Source organism: Peromyscus californicus, unplaced genomic scaffold (assembly GCF_007827085.1).
Source record: "Peromyscus californicus insignis strain IS unplaced genomic scaffold, ASM782708v3 Scaffold_2__1_contigs__length_46816999, whole genome shotgun sequence".
Lineage (NCBI taxonomy): Eukaryota > Metazoa > Chordata > Mammalia > Rodentia > Cricetidae > Peromyscus > Peromyscus californicus.
Window position 1 is genome coordinate 31,206,160 of NW_026294540.1, and position 20,441 is coordinate 31,226,600.

At 51.7% G+C, this 20,441-nt stretch overlaps 1 protein-coding gene across 2 annotated transcripts in view; it reads right to left on the reverse strand.

Annotated features, from left to right (window-relative positions):
- Positions 1-1,536: 1,536 nt before the first annotated feature.
- Positions 1,537-20,441, reverse strand: part of Foxk1 (forkhead box K1) — a 66,355-nt gene continuing 47,450 nt past the window's right edge. Inside the window, exons 3-9 of one of the 2 annotated variants that reach the window (XM_052754190.1) lie at positions 15,565-15,721; positions 14,187-14,333; positions 12,627-12,820; positions 10,850-11,016; positions 10,477-10,761; positions 8,799-8,978; positions 1,537-8,034 (exon numbers count right to left, since the gene is read on the reverse strand). In XM_052754190.1, coding sequence (XP_052610150.1) covers positions 7,754-8,034; positions 8,799-8,978; positions 10,477-10,761; positions 10,850-11,016; positions 12,627-12,820; positions 14,187-14,333; positions 15,565-15,721 — 1,411 coding nt within the window. In that variant the 3' untranslated portion in view covers positions 1,537-7,753. Of the gene's footprint in view, positions 8,035-8,798; positions 9,024-10,476; positions 10,762-10,849; positions 11,017-12,626; positions 12,821-14,186; positions 14,334-15,564; positions 15,722-20,441 lie in introns of both variants that reach the window. The other variant, XM_052754189.1, reaches the window with a different exon arrangement.

Below are 20,441 nucleotides of genomic sequence, written 5' to 3' on the forward strand. Positions count from 1 at the left end.
GTGTGACAGCCATATTTTTATGAATTCTGTCAGAGGCACCCAGTGTCTTGCTAGCCTGGGGTTCTGAGATGAGGAGGCCCCCACACCACTTACTCACTCACTTGTGTTCAGGTAGACTGAGGAGCTGTCATGGTGGGAACTTGGACCCATGTCTGTCTGGCCTAGTGCCTATGACCTAGAATGAGCAAGGTGTCAGATAAATGGGCAGAAGCAGAGTTGGTAAGTGCTTTCCTTGCAAGCATGAGAACCATGTAAGAATAAAGCACACACTTGTAATCCAGCACTGGGGAAGTGGACACAGGTGGATCCCTGGGTTTTGCTGGCGGGCTAGCCTAGCTTACTTGGCAAGTCCCAGGCCAGTGAGAGCCCTGTCTCAAAGGACAAAGTGGGGCAGGGAAGATGACTCAGTGCATGGAAGCGACTGCCACACAAGAATGATAATCAGCGTTTGGGTCCCCAGAGTCCACGTAAAAGCTATGCACAATAGTGTAAGATTTGTAATCCCAACACACCTACAGCAGAGGGGAGGAGGCAGGAGAGTCTCCTGAAACTAGAGGGCTTGCTAGCCAGGCTTATGCAGTGGCAAAGAGATTCTGTCTCAAACAAGGTGGAAAGGTGAGGGCAGGTACCTGAAGGTTGTCCTTTGACATGCCTACGTCTCCTGTGGCCAGTGCATACCTGTGCCTCCACATGTGAACACACATACACCACCTGAGGAACACCCAAGGTTGTCCTCTGCCTCCATACAAATGCACACACACATGTAGTCACACCCAGGAACATGTACACAGAAAAGGAGAGAAATGAAGAGTTTCTCACCTGGCTGAGTGTCAGATGTCTGCCAGAGCCACTGAGGCAGCCATGGTGTGGTGGTTTGAATGAGAATGGCTCCCAGTGGCTAATGCACTTGAATGCTTTGTCCCCTTTGGTAGAACTGTTTGGGAAGGATTAGGAGGCGTGACCTTGTTGGAAGGAGGTGTGTCACTGGGTCAGGCTTTGAGGTTTTAAGAGCCCACACCATTTCCCAGTTAGCTCTCAGCTACTGCTCCCATACCATGTCTGCTTGTCAGCTGCTGTGCTCCCTGCCATGATGGTCAGACTCTAACCCCCTTAACTGTGAGCCGCAAACTAAACACCTGTGTCATGGTGTCTCCTCACAGCAACAGATGAGTAACAAGACACACAGACACCTGGAGACACACCCTGACCCAGCTTTGGACCCGTGTCACGAGTCAGGGAGACACAGGCTAGCTCCTCCCTTGTCATCTGTGAACCATCTCCATATCCTTGGAGCTCAGATGACTCATAGGGAACCATGTCCTCAGATGATGACACCTGTAGGACTCTCCCTGATCCCATCTCTTCCTGGACTGGTCACCCAGGAAACCCTGAAGGAAGCAGAGTCCCTGTCATTTCCCTGCCTCCTCTGAAACACCTGGGGGTCAAGTCTCGCTCCTGAGAGCAGGGACCAGGCCATCTGTTAATTTGTCTGCCCTCCATAGTCAGCCACTCACAGGGACCACTCACACCCTTGGGTACATCTCTTTAATATATAATTTTTATTTCTGGTTATAGAAACAAACGCTAAGAGGAGAAAACAGAGCTTCCCCAGCCACATACAACAATTGAATAGATAAAAGAACAGTTCAAATGGATGAAAAAGAAGTAGAAAATTTCCACTTTGTTATAGCTTTAAAACATTAACGTCTAATAATAGTTAGAAATCACATTCAGGTGTCAAACTCTTTTTTAAAAAAAAGGATGGTTCTGTTATAAAAAAATACTGTATCCTGTTTGAAATGAATGCCCAGGTGGTGCTGCTTGGGATGTGGGTCCACAGGCCTTTCTGACCCCAGGCCTTACCCCTGCCTCCTGGGTGGGACCTTCACCCACCAAGGTGGGGCACATCTCTGGAACCAGGATTCCCAGCGCATAGGATACCACTGCTTTTAAAGCACTACGTGTTAAACATATCATGAAAATACTTTAGACAGCCACTGTAAAAAACAAAAACAAAATCACACATGCGCGCGCGCGCGCGCACACACACACACACATACTCCCTGAACACCCTCCCCCCAATTACTTTTACAGAATTATCATTCAGTTAAGAAAGAGAAAGACCTCACTACCGGCTTTAGCCCCTCCCTCATACGTGCACAGCTGCTGGCCCCGCCAAGGACACAGCAGAATTCAAGGAGAGACCTGGAAGACAGTTTGGGTCTCTTCTTCCTGCCCCCACCACCTTTTCCCAGCCCAGGAATCAAGCTAAGGTATTATCAGGGATCCCAGATGTCCCCCACCCCCGAAAGGATGTTAAAAAGTAAAGATGGGAGAGAGGGGCAAAAATGAAAATGTTAGATTTTTTTTTTATTCCCAATTTTACCAATTAAAAATTAAAGTTTCAGCCAATTCAGACTCAAGAAGCCATGTTTGTCATGTGGATACACACAGGACAAAGAACATAAATACTTAGTGGATCACGAGGGTCACTCTAGCAGGGTCAGCACAGTCCCAGGGACTCAGGGGACAGTGCTGAGGTTGCTCTGATGAGGGCAAGTGCTTCAGATGCAGAGGGCGTGGAGCAAGCCTGGCCACTGTCCACCCTCAAGCTTCTCCTCGGCTCCTGGGGCCCAGGTTCCTCAACATGGTTCACCTTGTGAACAGTCAGAGCAGCAAGGATTCCAGAGGTAAGGCAGCAAGCTCTCTCACCCCTCTAACTCTCACGAAGCGGGGGTTAGGGGCAGATGAAGGAGGAAGTCCTGGGGGTCCCAGGAAGCCTGTGTTTGGTGGTTGAGCCCAAGTATAGAAACGCATACACTGCTTTTCACAGTAAGTGAAGCCCTCCAGTGAAGTTTCCTCTTGGAGAGAGATACCCATGATTAAGAGATCTGCTCTCTTTACCCCTGCCTGCACCAGCTGTGAGGGCTAAGACAGAGCTGAGGGCAGCCCTCAGCTTCCAATCCTGCTGGCTCACCTCCCCCTAGCCTCTGATTAGCCATTTCCTCTCACCAAGAACTTCGGGAGACCCTCTGTCCTGCCTCACACCCAGGTGGTACCTGTGGATAAGGCATGTGGCTGGCCTCATCTGTGGGACAGCCCTGCCAGGGTGTTGTGCGCCAGCCGCCTGGAGGGTAGTTCTAGAATGTTCCCTGCAGCAGCGGAGCTGAAGCCTGCTAGAGAGAAGCTCAGAGCAGTGGAAAAGAAGAGCAGAGGAGCAAGTAGAACCAGAAGCTAGGAGCACTCAAGTAGCTTTTGTATTTTTTAAACACAAGTAGAAAACTATTTTCCCTAAACAAAGTCAGTGAAATGGGCCTGAGGCTGGGTCACAGAACGCCACTTGCCAAGCAGGTGTGACTTCAGGGGTTAGCGATGCGGAGGGCAGAGGGAGGGAAGCAGTGACCCCAAGAATGACATTCCCAAACTGTTCAAACCACAGGCTATGGAAAGTGGGTGCCAAGTGCTAGTCTGTGAGGCATCTAGGCCACACCTTGCTCTGTGTTACCAATGTAGCAGCTTTTGGTACAGAAAAAAGAAAGAGAGGGGGGTGAGGGAGGGAAGGAGGGAGAGAAGGAGGGAGGGAGGGAGGGAGGAAGAAAAAAAAACACAAAAAGACAAGAGCACTGGGCTATGGTGGCACATAGACCCAGCATTTCAGGAAGCTGAGACAAGAGGATTGCAAGTTCAAGGCCAGCCTAGGAAGCTTCGTGAGACCCTGTCTCAAGTTTAAAAAATCCGAAGGGCTGGGAGTGTGGCTCAGCGGAACCCTTGCCTAGGGGCTTACCTAGCCCATACAAAGCCCCGAGTTTAGTCTCCAGCACCACAAGAAACAAAACAGAAACCCAGAAGGAACCACCTTGAATTCAAAGCCTGGGGCAGGGGACTCACAGATGAAAGGGGACATTCAGTTGGGGACAGGACTGAAGTGGCAGGTGGAATTGAGGCGGCCTTGGCTACTGTTTGTCCCCAGCCCTCATCTGCCTCCCCCAAGCCAAAGTGCATGTCAGAGGTCCTGCTCTCGAGGAAGCTGGAGTCAGCAGAGGTGATCTTGGGAACAACTTGACTTACCCTTTGTATATTGCTTCTAAGCAGAGGTATTCTGAGGTGAGGCGCTAGGCAAGCGCTCTGTCACTCTGAACCCAAACAAGGGGTTACCCTGTTGTCACTTGTGGTGACTTTACCACTAGTGACTGGGATGTGATGCTCCCCACACAAGGGGTCTTTCACCAGAATAGAGACCTTCTGACTTACGCTAGAGCAGGCACTGAGCTATTCAGATGGGGAGGGAGGGGCTTGTCAGCAAGGTGGGGGCGCCCACCCCAGAGTAGGCAACGTCACATGGGTGCATTGTGGAATTTGAGGTTTTTGAGGAAAAGCAGTAGCATTCCATTCCACCACCGCTTCTTCTCTATGGGAAAAGTTTCCTGCGTGCATGGACTCCTTTACCACTGCCTTGTTTCTCTAAAGGAAGAGACGGACCCCATCACCTGGACGTACCCCTTTCCGGCTCTCCCGGGATACTGTGGTAGGCTGGGTGGCACCTATAATCTCAGACCCTGGCAAGCCTGGCGAGGGGCAGGACGGGGAGGTGGTAGATCTCTAGATTATAAGGATGTGGAAAGCAGGGGAAGGGTCTGTGGGGCTTCCTTATGGCTAGTGAGTCAGATACCCCACCTTGCACAAAGGCAAGGCTCCAGAAGCTGATGACAGACATGTTTATCATGCCCTGGGTGCCAGGCTGAAAGCTGAGGTGGGGAGAAGACAGAGGAGGCAAGGATGAGGGAGCAAAAGAGGAACAGAAGGGGTAAGGTAAAGGGAAGGAGGAAGGGAAAAAGGAGGAGGAGGAGGAAGGAGATGGGCAGGGGAGAAGGAGCAGAGAGAGAGCGCAGGCAGGCTCTCAGGCAGGGTCTCTTCACTTCCAGTCACCATGGTGACTTCCTATGCGCGCAGCATCTGTGAGTCTGGCGAGTCCCAGACACAAAACAGAAGACAGTGGATGTGTGGACAGCCAGGCACCTGATCTGCCAGGGAACTTTCCAAAACAAGGCAAGCTCAGATAAAGCTCTGCCAGAGATGGGAGCCCCTGTGTACCCTGAGGAATAGGTCCCCAGGCGTCACATCTGTCCCTGAACTGTTTCCCCAACCACAGGGTTTGGTGAGGTCCTCCAGGGTTGCCAGCCATGGTCTACACAGTAGATGGTCATGGTCTTCCTGGCCCCTGACCCAGGCTCTGGCTTCCACACATAGCTTAGCTGGACTCTACCTGATGTCCCAGAGCTCATGGGAGCGAGTTCCAGCTGGCTGTGCATTCCTGAGCACTGGCTATTCTGGGTCTGTGGCTGTGGGAAAAAGCTAGGGTGCTGCCTGGTAGATGACCAAATCCACTTCCAGAGCAGCGGCACCAGGCTAGCCTCCTCCTTTCTAGCTCAGGCTGCCCAACCAGGGGCATAGGGCCTTAAGGTCATGTAGACACTAGGACAGTGTGTGTGGCACTCTCTCCTTCTACATCCTTCCACACCTTTGGTAATGATGAGAGGATCTGCCACAGAAGATGGACACCATGATGTCTCAGGAGCCAGGAGAGCCATACTGAGACCCGATGACAGATGCGACAGATGGTGACCCACAGTTCCATGCAGGGGCTGCACACAGTGCCTACCATGACAATCCACAAATAATCTGCCTTGCAGACTGACCATGCACAGCCTTGGAGTAAATGGCTAATGAAGGGAAAATCAACAGGTGGCACTAATGTCCCTTATGGCCTCAGCCCATTCCCGCTTCCCTAACCTCATGCTCACACCAGGCACACAGAACAAGTTCATGCGAGGCACAGAGAGATGTGGGACAGGGCCGTTTGCTTATTCCAAGGGACAGCTCCACCTGGAAAACCCTCCCCCCAGTCACTGCCACCCCAGCCCCAGCTTTCTGAAACCTCCCAGGCAACAGACAGGAGGCCTTCGAAACACAGCTTACTTCCTGCTTGAAGTTTAGTACTACAGAAACGACTGGCTGGAGAGCTGGGATGACAGCTCAAGAGAGCTGAGGAAGGCACCCCGCACTGGTCCCTGATGTGGGGGGGGGGGGGGGGCTGGCGGCTTCAGTGGTGGCAGCCGTAGGGTGGAGCTTGGACTCATCCCACCTGGTCACCTGCTCCCCATAGCCTCCAGGTCACTGGCTGGCATCCCTTCCAGCAAAGGCAGCTTGTACAGCTGTGGCCCCTTCCTTTCCTGGGATTGCCTGCTCTCTGCTCACGGGGCTCTCTCTCTCTTCTGACCGGGCCCAGGCAGAGGAAGAAGGCTGGTGGGAAGTCTGATGCCAAGGATAGGTCTGGGCTCTGTCCAAGCGGTGGCTGTTGCTTATGGCCTACCCTCCAGGAGGACCAACACTGAGCTCCTGGATGCCTTCAAGTCTGTCATGCAGCTGCTGTTACTATCTGCAGAACCATCTCATTCCCAAGCTGAGGGAAACATTCAGTGGCTCCTACTCCTGCGACTTGGTGTATGTTGAAAGTGCTGCTGGTAGCTTGTCTGGGCATGCAAAGGGACCTCTGGGGATCCAAGTCCTCGGCTGACCTCCATACTTTGGTTCTTGCCACACTGTAATCAAACTTGGCACCAACTGCTGCCCGGAGAGGTAGCTTCCTTTCCGGTGGATAACGGCCAGGGACCCCCAGCTTCAGGTAGAAGAGAGGGTTTCCATTTGCAAACTGGACACGTCTTGGGGTGCTCAGGAAACTGGAATGTGTGAGGGGAAGGCAACGTGAGCAGATGGTTGCCCAGATCCTCCAGCTGCCGGAAATACAGGACACATGCCCTGCTAGCTTCCACGGGCACATACCAATATCCTCCCTGCTGAGCAAGGGGCTGGCTGACATCCCCTGAAGCTGCCCAGGTTTCCCTGGATGTCCGTTGTAGCTTGCCACTCTGGGTTCAGCCAGTGCTGTGGGAATGGATGCCACGGCCACTGGCCCTGGGCTGGTTTTCCAGCCAAAGGACTTTGCAACATCAATGTTGGAGCCGCTGATCCTTCTTGAAGTTATCGGGGAGAGCGGCATGTTCACCAGGGGCTGGTGTGGGTGAGTGCTTGGGTCTGCTACTGACTGCTCAGCTGGCTACCATAGGGAACCCCAAAGACACGTGAACCCTTCTGTGTGTCTCAGGTTTTGAGATGAGCCCAAATTCCATGTTTAACTGTAAGAAATATTTTAGGGTCCAAAGCCAAGGTAACCTCCTGACCCCAATTAATGCCACAACCTATGTCACTTTTGGGGAGAAGACTCTGCATCCCAGCCGCACGCCATTCTCTGTTCTCTGGTCCATTCCCACTGAGTTACAAACAGGAAGTCTGTGGATGGCTCCCATGGAGAGCAGCCGGGGTTTGCGCTGTGGCACTTCTGTCCAATCCTGGGGCTCACTCTTCTTGAGGGTGCTGGCTGGGATCTGTTCCTGAGGAGCTGGGCTAGACCTTCTCCCACAAGAACTGTGGAGAGGTGATGGCATGAGGGAGGGGTAAATAAACACACAGAACCCCCAGATTCATACAATCAAGTCGTCTGAACGTGTTTATGTGTTTTGTTTCAAACCATGGGAGGACAGGAGAGATAAAAAGGAAACTGTCCAAGTGTGGCGGTCACCCTCGTGGCACATGTGCTGCAGGCGGCTGTCAACCTCTCTACTCCGTCCTTGAGTGCAGCAGCTGGCCACCTGGGCACCTGTGGCGTGAGTCCCACTGCACCTTCCCGCAGGTGACTTCACTCGCCGGTACCTGGTCCCTGTGGGCCAGTGGCTGCCATTGCTGTGGGCTGTGTGGTGGCTGTCCCAGTGGGCTCCTCTACCCGGGACCTCTTGACCTCGGGCTCCCCGCTGGAAGAGGCAGATGTGGTAGTGGAGGTTGCTGGGGTCTGTGTGGCATTGGTGGCCCCCGAGACGGCTGCTGTTGGTTCCTCAGGCCCTACCTCACACACCCGGGTGATGACCACTGGTGTGGATGAACTCGCCTGGGCTGCCAGGAGCTGCAGGGGGCTGGTGAGGGCTGGTAGCAGGAAGAAGAGGTTACTTAAGGATCACCACTAATTGATCTGAGCAGTAAAGGCAGAGCCACAGTGTCCATTCCTCACACAGGCATCTCTTCCCTACCCATGGTAAGTCTAGGTCAGACACCCAACATCCGACTTCATCCTGCTCACCTGCTGCTGCTTGTCACCCTGAGGACATCCCTCCCTCCCCTCTCGACCCTCTGTGTTACCTAACCTTGGTTATCACCTCAGTGGGATTTACAAGTGCCATGGAAACAAACCTCGGGGCATGTCTGTGAGGAAGTTTCTAGATTGGGGTCATGAAGAGGGAAGACCTGTCCTGCATGTGGTGACACCATCCTACTCTGGGCCTGAAGACTAAATACAGTACAAAGCGAGCTGAGGAGCAGCTTCCTCTCCTTCGGCAGCTGCCTGACTGTGCTTTGCCTTCCCAACCATGATGGCTGTACCTCCAAAGTAAGCCAAAAGAAACCTTCCCTCCCGAAGTTGCCTTTGGTACCAGGTGTTTTATTATAGCACAAGAAAAATAACTACTGTACTCTGACACACAGGGGCCTAGCCACTAGCACCCCGACCCCTGCAGGCCCCCTGACTTCCTCCTCTGACCTCCTATCACCCTAGGTGACATCTGGGCTCCCTGCTAGATGCTCAGGCCACTGAGCCTAGTAGATGGGAAAAGCAAGCGCTTTCCTGAGCTGCACTGCCTGCGGGCAGGTCCCTGGCGTCTAGGGTTCAGGCCGAGGGCAGGCTGGGGCCTCACCATAAGCGTTCCCAGTTAAGCTATTCGTGGGCACAGCATGCTTTCCGTTCTGAGTGACAGCCCGGACTGGAAGATGGTGCTGCCCGAGAGTCACTGGTGTAGCTGGCTGTAGGATGGTGACTGTGTGTCCAGGGACTCCTGGGGCCATCTGGCTGGCGACCGTCTGGATAACTCGGCTGGCTGCAGGGATTGTGGCAAATGCTATGGTGGGTTTCTCTTCCAAACCTGTGGGGCGGGCAGCCAGTCAGAACCACACATGGCCCCGGCCACCAAGTCCCACCAAGGTCTCAGCATAAGGTTGGCTACTGGGAGAGAGGGCTTTCCAAGGAAATCTTTGGACATATATTTAAATTAACAGGGCTATAGAACATGCTGGGTGTGGAGGTAGGAGAATCAAGAGTTCAAAGTCATCCTTGGTTACACAGACTTCAAGGTCAGTATTGGGCTTCACAAGACTGTTTCAAACACCAAAAACAAAATAAAAATGAATTAACTATGTAAACCTTCAACTGCAACCAATCCCAATTTAATCTGTGAGGCAAAATGTATTGTTTGAAATGAGACAGCTTGCTTTTAGGGCTGTGACCATCTCTTTCACCAAGATGTCATTTCTATGACTAGAATTATTATTACTTTGTTGTTGCTAGTGGTACTAGGGATTGAATCTAAGGCCACATGCATGCTACATCCCCAGCCCCATTGCCAACCCCCCATTAATTTTTTTTTTGTTTTGTTTTTGTTTTTCTCCAGAGCTAAGGACTGAACCCAGGGCCTTGCACTTGCTAGGCAAGCACTCTACCACTGAGCTAAAGCCCCAACCCCAATTTTTTTTTTTTTTTTTAAGACAAAGTCTAGTTAAGTTACCCAGGCTGGCCTTGAGCTTGCTGTACAGCCCAAGCTGGCCTCCACCTCCCCAGTAGCTGGGAGGACAAGTCTCTGCCACCAGGCCAAGCCTGTTTCCATAATGACAACAATAAAATACAAAGTTAACATTGAAATTGAGTTCCCAGTGGGAATAACAACCAAGAGATAATGCTTTCTAGAAAGTTCTGGGGCTGCCTTTCACAAACTGGGTGCACTGCCAATATCTACCCCATAAACTCCCTAGACCAGATTTCTTTTGGAGGTGGGCATGGGTGCGTGCCTGTAATCTCAGCACTGCTGAGGCAAGATGACAGTAAGTCTGAAGCCAGCCCAGCAGAGATACATACTGCAACACCGGCAAAAATGAATGAATGAATGAATGAATGAATGAATGAATGAATGAATGAATAGGGGCTGGAGAGATGGCCCAGTGGTTAAGTGCCCCCACATAGGTGGGTATCTGATGCCCTCTTCTGGCCTCCTCAGGCATTGCACACATGTGCACAGACATTGCAGACCAAACACCCATCCACACAAATAATGAAAATAGGTCTTCTAAACAGACAAACAAACAGATAAATAAGGACTGCAACCTGAATGTCACCTTGAATGGAAACAAAATTCAAGCAAACAGCTTTGAGCATCAGAAGGCTCTGTCAACCAAGGAAGAAGTAAGTACCCAGGGACAATCCTTAAATTCCTTAAAAAAAAAAGACAGTAACCCAAGACCCACTTCCCTTTACCCACTGCCCTGCATAGTGAAAACTGCCCAACAGTGATATCTGTGCTGGGAACACAGCTGCGGCCACATTACCTCTTGCCTCATTGCCCAGGTCCAACACGGCTGTGCCTGCTGTGTCGTGGGAGCCCCCGGCGGAGCCCTGGCTAGCGAGGATGTACCCGTTGGCTGAGTTGGCGGAGGTGGTTACCACCCTCACCATGGTGACAGTGGGGGCCTGCTGCACCACATGGATAGCATGGCCTGAGGGCTGCTGTGAGGTTACTATGGAAGCTGGCATGTAGGCGACAGGCTTAGCCACTAAGTTGGAAGGTCGGGGAGGGACAGCCATAATCACGGGCTGGGCGCTGACAGGGGAGCCTGCGGGATGACACAGAGGACAGTGACTTACTTGAGTGGGTGCCTCCCAGTCTCTCACATGCAGGAAGAGGATGAACTCATGTCTTACCTGGGGCACTCTGGGAATAGCGATACTCTGGAACAGAGGCTAACTTTGACCCCAAGTCGGGATCATGTGGAATGGGGGAGCCTTCCCGAGACAGGCACTCTGGGGTCTGCAGGCCACTGGAACGAGGGGACATCAGTCCAGGGTGGGTGGGTGAAGCTGGAGCACTCCTGAAATGATGAGAAAGGGGTGCACCGAGGTGGTACATCGTAACAAAAGTAAAATACAAACAAAGACAAACACCCCCCTACACACACACACCTCTGTTCAACGATTCTTAAGGTACATCCCATGGCCACTCCCACAGCTAACTCAATGATTTCTGGAATACAGCCCACCCCACCCCTGCCCAACAATTCCTAAGGTTGCACCTCATATGTCTTTGCCCCATACTTCCCGGAATCCACCCCATCTCCACATGTCTCTGCCCTACACTTCCGGGAACTTCTCTCTTATCTCCCTAAGGTTTTCCCAGATCTAATGCTCCCTGCTGACAAAGACCCAGCATTGCCATTTCCACTCAGTGGGGAGCTGGGTGGGTAGATGCTCCATTAAACAGGGCTGAAGGGGTGGAGGAAGGATTGTTTCCTAGCAACTGCACATCCTCTAGCATGCACTGCCTAAAAAGTCCTACCACCCTCCAGGAGCAGCTCTGCCTATGTCGAAAGAAAAAGCTTGTAGCCAGGAATGACAATGCAGGCCCATTATCCTTGCTACTTGGAAGGCAGAGGCAGGAAGATCTTAAGCTCAAGGCCTGCTGGGCTATAGAATGAGTTCAAGGCCAGCCCGGACAACTTAGTAAGACCTGACTCAAAATGAAAAGTAGAACAGGTTGGGCCTAGAATCCCCCAGTGAGGGGCTGGGGTGTGGCTCAGTGTAGAGCACCTGCCTAGAATCCCCCAGTGAGGGGCTGGAGTGTGGCTCAGTGTAGAGCACCTGCCTAGAATCCCCAGTACTACAAAAATGCAAACTGCTATTGGATGACCACAATGACTGTGACATCTAAGAACTATGAGAGTCCAGTGCCGATGCAGGCATTCCTATTCCTGAGAAATCCCTCCCTGGCTCACCATGACACTGGGACAGAAAGTACTAGACTCTGCTTTTCTAGAGATGGAGGGATTTCTGAGAGTACCTGCCACTTGCTGGTCACCTGACCTATGCTGGTCAGGAGTCTATCATCTGAGAGTGACCACAGAGAGCAGACTCAACAGCTATCCACAGAAGCAGCAGCTCCTATGAACCACATGTGGCCAAAGAGCTGTCCAAATGGCCTTTGCCTGCCAGGTACGTGCAATGCTCAATGGAGCTGTTGATGGTGGAGAGTCCATCCATCCAGTCCTGCCTGCCAGCAGAGAAGTTGTACTCCCAACATGGCTCCATTAATGGGAGAGGGAGCTCAAGGTCCCCAAATCAGCAGGGGCGCCTCTGGCCCTTCAGTGAAAGCTCAGGACCCTCACCCTTTAAACTGGTTATGGCTGGCTCTGCCTCCTGCACACACTACAGAAGTAGCCACCTCACTAACTGCTCCAACCAGCACAGGAGTCAGAACTGGGTGTGTCATGCACGCCTGCAAGTCCAGCAGGGCTACCATGAGTTCAAGGCCAATCTGCTCAAAGTTGAGACCTTGCCTTGAAACTAAAAAGCAACAAAGATAGAAGCTTAATTGTCTAAGAGCCCAGAAAACAGACCAAGTCTTCAAGCTCTAAGTCCCTCCCACTGCTGCGACCCGGGGAACCTAGCTTCTCAGAAGAGCAAGAGGACAGTGACGGGGTCTTACCGCGACGACAGAGGCCCGAAAGGGGTGCGGAAGCAGGAGACGCCTCTCTGTCTCCGCTTTCGGAATGCTTGCTCCACGAGTTTGGCTTCAGAAGCTGGGTCTATTCGCCAAAAAGAGCCCTTCCCAGGCTCCTCCTGGGACCGAGGGACTTTGATAAAGTAACGGTTAAGAGAGAGGTTGTGTCGGATGGAGTTCTGCAGGGGACAGAGAGAGACATCTGTGGGTCACAGCCATCAGAGGGCAGACCTCCCAACAGACGCAGCAGGAACTGATGACAGGCACGTGGCTGCAGGTGACCACCCTCCAGGGGAGGATGTGGGGCACAGGGTAGCTCCTCCTATGCAAACTCCACACAGTAAAATCCACCCCTGTTCTTCTGGAAGAAACAGAGAAGTATGCAGGATCTCGTCGGGAACAGAGAAAAGATGAGGCTGACCGGGTTCAAAGCACATCCTGAAAGCTGGGTGCAAGAGCTCATGCCTCTCTTCTCAGTACATGGAAGGCTGAGGCAGGAGGATCATGAGTTCAAGGTCAGCTTGGGCTACATAGTGAGCCCTTGACTCAGAAAAACTCCTTGTGGAGCTGGGGTTGTGGTTCAGTCGGTGCAATGTTTGCCTAGCACACAGGAAGCCCTGGGCTCCATCCCCAGCACAACATAAACCAGGTGTGGTTAGTGTACCCCAGTGATCTCAGCACTCAGGAAGTAGAGGCAGGAGGATCAGGAGTTTAAGGTCACTGTTGGCTATAAAGAACGTTCAGAGCCAGCCTGGGCTACATGAGACCTTGCCTCAAAATAAAAGAAACAAAGAAACAAAAAATGTTTCTTCTGGATAAGCTAGTCAACAGAAAATGCTAATTACAGAGAAAAGAATAAAATGATATAATCTGTGCCCATTGTGTGCAATGCAGAGGTCTCATTGCCTCCACGAAAGATAAAACGCACAGAACTCATGCACATGGACTGCTGCTCTAAATGATGGATGCCTTGTACTGCTAAAGTCACACGGGTTATAATGCCCAGTAAGTATAGATGCCACTGGTAAGCAGGTGTGGTGGTGGCTCAAGGCTGATCCCGGCACTCTGGAGGCTGAGGCAGTAGGACTGCCATGATTTCAAGGCTAACCTGGGCTATAACATGAGACACTGTCTCAAAACAACTAAAAAAAAGAAAGTTGCAACCAGACATGAAGGAAAAGTAGTAAAAACAGATCATCTTAGGGCTGGGATGTGGCTTAGCATGCGTGAAGCCCTGGGTTTCATTCCCAGCACTGTACAAAATGGGCATGGTGGCACATGTCTGCAATCCCAGCACTTCAGGAACGGGAGCTCATCCTTGGCAACATAAGAAGTTTGAGGCCAACCTGGGCTACATGAGAGCTTTTCATAGAAACAAAACAAAAACAGTCTCTATAATGGCTCTGACACACACAGAAGCACCACGGTACTGTGTGCCACCTGGGAAAACACCCAGGTATCTCTGTTTGTTCACATGACGCACTGAGTCCGTAAGTGTTTCCTGTTCTGAGCCTCCAAGCACAGCCCAGGCCCCCAGGGCCTCACCTGCCAGCCCTTGTCAGCAGTCCTGTAGTAAGGGTAATGTTTGGTGATGTGGGCGTAGATGCCACTTAGTGTTAGCTGCCTGTCTTGTGCCGAGGAGATGGCTTGCACGATCAGCTGCGCATAGGAGTACGGTGGCTTCGACTCGTCCTAGAGGGCAGGGTTCACAGAAGACAGAGTTACGGGGGAAAATAGGATAGACTCTCTCCAAGCCAGGCCACCTACTCCCAAAACAGACAGAAGTGTCAGGATTAAGTCACACCGGGAAGCCTGCCTCACCCATTAGCATGCTTGCATTAAACTCGGAACTATAGAACATGGGGGAATGTACTTGTTATCAGTAACTGGAAGGCTGAGGCAGGAGGATTGCCTTGATTCTGAGATTAGTGTGGGTTATGGCTGAGACCTTGTCTCAAAAACCCCAACAACAACAATAAGAATTCAGAACAGTGCCCTTTGGCCAGGGGTGAGGTGCTTGTGGGTTTTAGGCCAGCCTCAGCATGAGCCTCTCAAAAAACAGAAAACAAAAGAAGTGTTTGCCGTGTAGCCCTGAAGACCCAAGTTCGGATCCCCAGCTCCCACACAAAATGCCAGACACGGTGCCACACTTGTAACCCCAGTGACTCCTGACCGGCCGGCCTAGATTAAAGGGTGAGCGCCATGTTCAGTGAAAGATCCTGTCTGAAAAAACGATGTGGAGAAGGGTTGAGAAAGATGCGGTGTGGGCCAGCACAGCTGCACATATGTATGTGTGTGCAGACAGACACAGGAGAGAAGGAACAGAAAAGAAACACCAAGCCCCACCTCACAGGAGAGAAACAGGTTTTGAATCATAATTCTACAGTTCTTATCCCCCAGTCAGCAACCAAATAAAAAGAAACAAAGACACACGGTTACAACAACAACAACAACGACGACGACGACAAAAGTGTGGCTGGGCCTGCGGGTGCAGGCCTGTCATCGCAGCTGCTCAGAGGGTTGAAGCAGGAAGGCCACAAGTTCAAAAACCAGCCTGGGCTACTGCGTGAGACTGTCCCAAAATAAAAGGTAACAAGAGGGTTAGTGAGTGACAAACTGCTCTGGGTTCAGTTCCCAGGACTGTCAAAAGAGAGCGGGCAGAAAAGAAGGGAAACTGTGTCGTTTGTCTTCAAGACTATTATTAAACTCCGAAACTGTCTCACCAGTAGTGGTTGCAGCAAGTGGGAACTGGGTGACAGGACTCCAGCTCACCACAAATGGTCAAGCGCGTCATTTGGGAAATGGTACAGGTAGATCCTTCAGCACAGCCATGTGCTGTACCCTGAAGGACCCCATCTGAGTCACCCTCAGGACCCCTACTGTGGGGTCTTGGTCACCATGACAACATGTCTGAGGCTCACACCTTGGGGCTGTCCCCACCAGACGTGTCTGCTTGCTGCTCAGAGGCGGCCTTCGCTGCAAACTCCGCGGCCAGCTGAAGGTCTGAAGTCACGTTCTGGACAAAGCGGTAACCTGATGACCCAGCTCCTCGGGGACTGGCTGGACAGGAGTTGGGGACGCTGAAGAGAAGAAAAAATACACAGTTTAAGACTCTGGGAAGGAGGACTTGGGTAGGGCCACTGTTTCTGGACCACCATGGACGAAGGGGGAGGGAGGGCCTTACTTCTGCCTTACTGGCAATAGCACTGGGTGACCAGCTTCAGAAAAATCAAGAAATACAACCAAAGAACTCAAGAGATGACAAACATGCATTACTCTCTCCCCTGAGGCCAAGACCAAAGCTACAGAAGCCAAGTCCCCAGGCCATGAGTTCCTAAGCGAGACAAGCAGTAGGCCCATCGGCTTCAGGGACTGTAAAGACATGCTAGTGCGAACATGACCACAAGATGGCACCCTAAGAACAGCCTTGGATGGCCAGTAACTCCACACAAGGAAACTTAAAAGATATGTTGGAGGAGGTGGCAGGGGCCTGTTGGCAGGCAGGGGAGGCGGCACATCGAGTTCTCTGCCTCAAGTCACCAGCTCCACTGTGACCTACCACTGGCAAAGCCAGCACAGGACCTGGCCAGCCCCACCTGCATCCCAGGGCTGAAGCTGGTTGGCTCTTCAGTGAGCTAATGGATTAAGGCAAGCTCTAGGAGGCCAGTGAGATGCTTGCTGCCAAAGCAGACCACCTGAGTTCAATCCCCAGGACCCACTTGGTAGAAGAATTTAACTGACTCCCACAGGTTGCCCTTTGGCCTCCCCATGTCATACACACACACACACACACACACACACACACACACACACACACACACACACCATGGCATGCATCAAACACTGAGGAGGGTGGGGGTCTGGTCAGTGTCCTGCACACTGCCTCTGCCCTCACTGCAGACAACCTGTGAGGTGATCTCTGCCAAAACCCTTGGCTGCAGGAGGGCAAGTGTCAGGACACTGCTCTCTTCCACTCCTGCTGCTCCTCTGGCTGTGGGAAACACACAGAAGGTCACCGCTGTCGGGCATGCCCGTCCCCTGCCTCATCTTATGCTGACTCTCCAAACTCACCTGGGATATCGCCTCCACCTGCACTGACAGTGTCCCCTAAGGCCTGGGATGTGACCCCATGGGTGGCTGCTGGTCCATCTCCCTCTTTCTGGGAGCTATTCAGGACTGAGCAAGGGACCAGCGAAAGCTCCCTCAGGCATAGTGGGAGGATAAATTCCTTCCTGGGTCACGGCCCCTCTGTAGGAAAGAGAGGTGCATGCCACACTGAGACCTTTAGTTTGAGTATTCAGAGTCTCTTCTCCTTTGGACCACCTCAAATTTTGGTAATTTCTGTACTTGCAGAGTTCTCTTCCTGTACCCCTCCCTTCCCCATGTCCCTACGACCCAGCTGAGGCCTTGATACACACAGGAAGTTCAGTAGCAAACCAAGAGACCACGAAAGGAGGAAAGTAAAAAGGAACTTTCCCTGAGGTTCTTAAAAAGGTGGGGGAGGGTTCTCATGCAGCTCAGGTTGGTCTCAAACTCACCATCCTCCTGCCTCATTTTTCTGAGTACTAGAAATACAGGCATGAGCCACTACATCTGGCTTGAATTTAATTCTCTCTCTTTCTTTTTTCCCTTGAGATTGGGGGGGGGGGGGGAGTCTTATTATGGCCTAGAACTTCCTATGAGGCCAAGTGTGGGGATTCCCAAGCATGAACACCACATTAGCCTGGATTTACTTCTGAATCTAAAATATAAACCCAAGTACAGGGTGGAGAGGCTGAGACAGGATTTTACTTCAACATCTACACACTCAAAAATCAGGTTTCATTGGGCATAGTGTAGCATGCCTTTTAACCTAGCACTCAGGAGGGCAGAGGCAGGCAGATCTCTGTAAGTTCAAGGCCAGCCTGGTCTACAGAGTGAGTTCAAGTACAACCTGGGAAACTTAGTGAGACCCAGTCCCAAAATAAAAAATTAAAACAGGCTGAGAATGTAGCCCAGTGAGGGGCTGGGGTGTGGCTCAGTGGTAGAGCACCTGCCTAGAATCCCCAGTGAGGGGCTGGGGTGTGGCTCAGTGGTAGAGCACCTGCCTAGAATCCCCCAGTGAGGGGCTGGAGTGTGGCTCAGTGGTAGAGCACCTGCCTAGAATCCCCCAGTGAGGGGCTGGAGTGTGGCTCAGTGGTAGGGTGTTTGTCTAGCACATGTGAGATTCTGGACTACATGCTCATTATGCACTTCCCAACCTGTCCCGTCCCCCCTCCCAGGAAGCAACCTCTGCCTCTTCAGCCTGGCTCATGCCAGTGACCTGTGTGTGGCCACAGCGGGGATGTGCAGTAGCTGCTTCAGTCTTGCAGCCTGTGATGGCAGTTTCCCAGCAGCACCTCCAGGGCACCCGTGCTTCTCATCACTCATCTAGTCCCGACCTCAGAGCAGCCCACTGAACCATCCTTGCAAAGACTGCAAGGAGAGAGCTGCGCCTGAGACAGGGCCACCCTGCTGCTGGAGCTCAGGTCTCAGAGCTGTAAACTGACCCGCTGGGAGCAGTGGGAGTCAGGTGAACTCCAGACCGTGGGCAGGGCTTCCGAGCCTCTGAGAACACATAGTGCAGCGGTTCTCAACCTTCCTAATGCTGTAACGCTTTAATACAGTTCTATGTTGTGGTGACTTCCAACCATAGAATTGTTCATTACTACTTCATAACTGTAATTTTGCTACTGTTATGAATCATAATGTAAATATGTGATAAGCGGGATATCTGATATATGACTCCTGCCATATGGTCGTTCACTCCCCAAAGGGGTCCCAGCTCACAGGCTGAGAGCCACTGATATAGAATGACTTGGGAAAGCCACCTGGAAAAGAGAAATTTACACCAGAGTACTGCCAGTGTTTGGGATGCCAAAACAAGAGGGCAGAGTTGCAGACCCGCCTATGGCAGCAAGACTCCGCCTTTCAAACCAACACAAACAAACAAAACCAAAACAAACCTGCCCCTGAAAACCGTCCTCACAGAAACAGTAAAGCCAGGAATGAACCTACAAGGTTGTCCTGCTCCAGTGATGATACAATTTGGGAAAATTCCAGGACAGTGGGAGAAACACACACCTCATGTTTAGATGGTCCCAGACAGGGACCTGTGGGGACCCTGGGACTTATTCCAAGACAGACTGACTGGCTCCGCCTAGGAGGAACAGAGCCAGCACTTGGTGGAGGGTAGTCTTAGAGGGTGTGACGGAGTCTGAACTTGGCACTGTCACTGACTAATAAATTGTTGCTGGCCAGTGAGAGCCCCTGTCTCAAACAAACCACAAACAGAAAAACCAAGACAGCCACAGAGGAATGCCCCCAAGTCATTCTATCTTCACACACACAAGGCACACAGTGGGCTGGGTGGCGTGCACACTTTGGAGTCAGCGAGAAAGCTTGAAGGCCCTGAGCATCAGTCGGCTCCTGGGGACTGGCCTGGCCCTGGCCCGTTCCAGCAGCAACCTTGATAATCTCATACTGGCCCTGTGACAGCCTGAGCCACACCCTGGAGCCAGGCTCAGAACTTGCTTCTCCTGACTCCCCAGACATGCCAAGAACCTATCCTGCCTGGTACAGGAGTCCAGGGCTCCCGACAGGCGTGGGCAGTCTGCAGAGGCAGAGTCACTTTTCCTTATTTTACTTCCCTTTCTTTTCTTTCTCTCGTTTATATGGGGGAGGGGAGCACATTAGTCTTCTCTGTATTAGTCCAGTTTCAGCGCTTCTCTAAACTTGCTATGCAGTTGAAGGAGACCTGCCTCCGCCCTGCTGCATGTCACTGTGAGCAGATTTCAAACTGAGACAATAGATCTGAGCACCCTACCGCCTCCCATGCTCTAGGTAAGCCCATCTCCTAGTCAGGGGCCACTGCTGCTCCTGCAGACACCCAGTAGCAGGGACCCTCTGATCACTTTCTTCCAGTGCCAGCCCCACAGCCAAAGCGGAGACCCTAGAATCACTGTGCTTAGAACAGTACTGTCAAAATTAAGGGGGGGGGGGGCGCCTACAGTCTGTAAGAACTGCCAGGGCCAGGGCTCTGAAGGTGGCACGGTTGGTACAGTTGGCCCTGATGGCAACGTGCTGGCCACATAAGTACAAGGATCTGAATTTGATATCCAGAACCCGTGTAAAAAGCTGGCCATGGTGGCTGGCACTTGTAATCCCAGCTCTGGGGAGGCAGAGACAGGAGGATCCCTGGGCCTCACTGGCCAGTCGGCCTAGTCTCACTGGTGAATTTCTAGGTCAGAAAGAGACCCTGTGGGCACCAGATGAATGGTACACAAGGCTGAACTCTTATCTCCACACATATGTGTACAAGAACAGGCCCCCCGGCCCCTGAGTTTGTGCACAGGCTTATCATGCCAGCTACTCAGGAAGCTGAAGTAGGAGTGTGAAACTGAAGGCCAATTAGACTACACACTGAGTTCAAGACCAGTCTACATACACATGAGATGGTCTCAAAAATATAAATTAATTAAACAAATGAAGTAAATTTAAAACATATAAAACAAAGGGCTGGAGCTCAAGAATAAAGTGCTTGCCTAACGTGTTAAGTCCTGGGTTCAATTTCTAGTACCTCAAAAATTTTTAAAAAAGGAACGGAATCACCATGCTGGCTAGATTGTCTTTTAAAAATGTCTCTCCTGGACCCTTTCTTAGGAAGTATGTGAAGAATATTCTTTAATAAGACAAAGGAGAAAGGCAGGAAAGAGAAGCCTCTGAGTCAGGAAAGATACCCTGTCCTTCTGAGAAGTCCCCGGATGATGAGGAAGATGATCC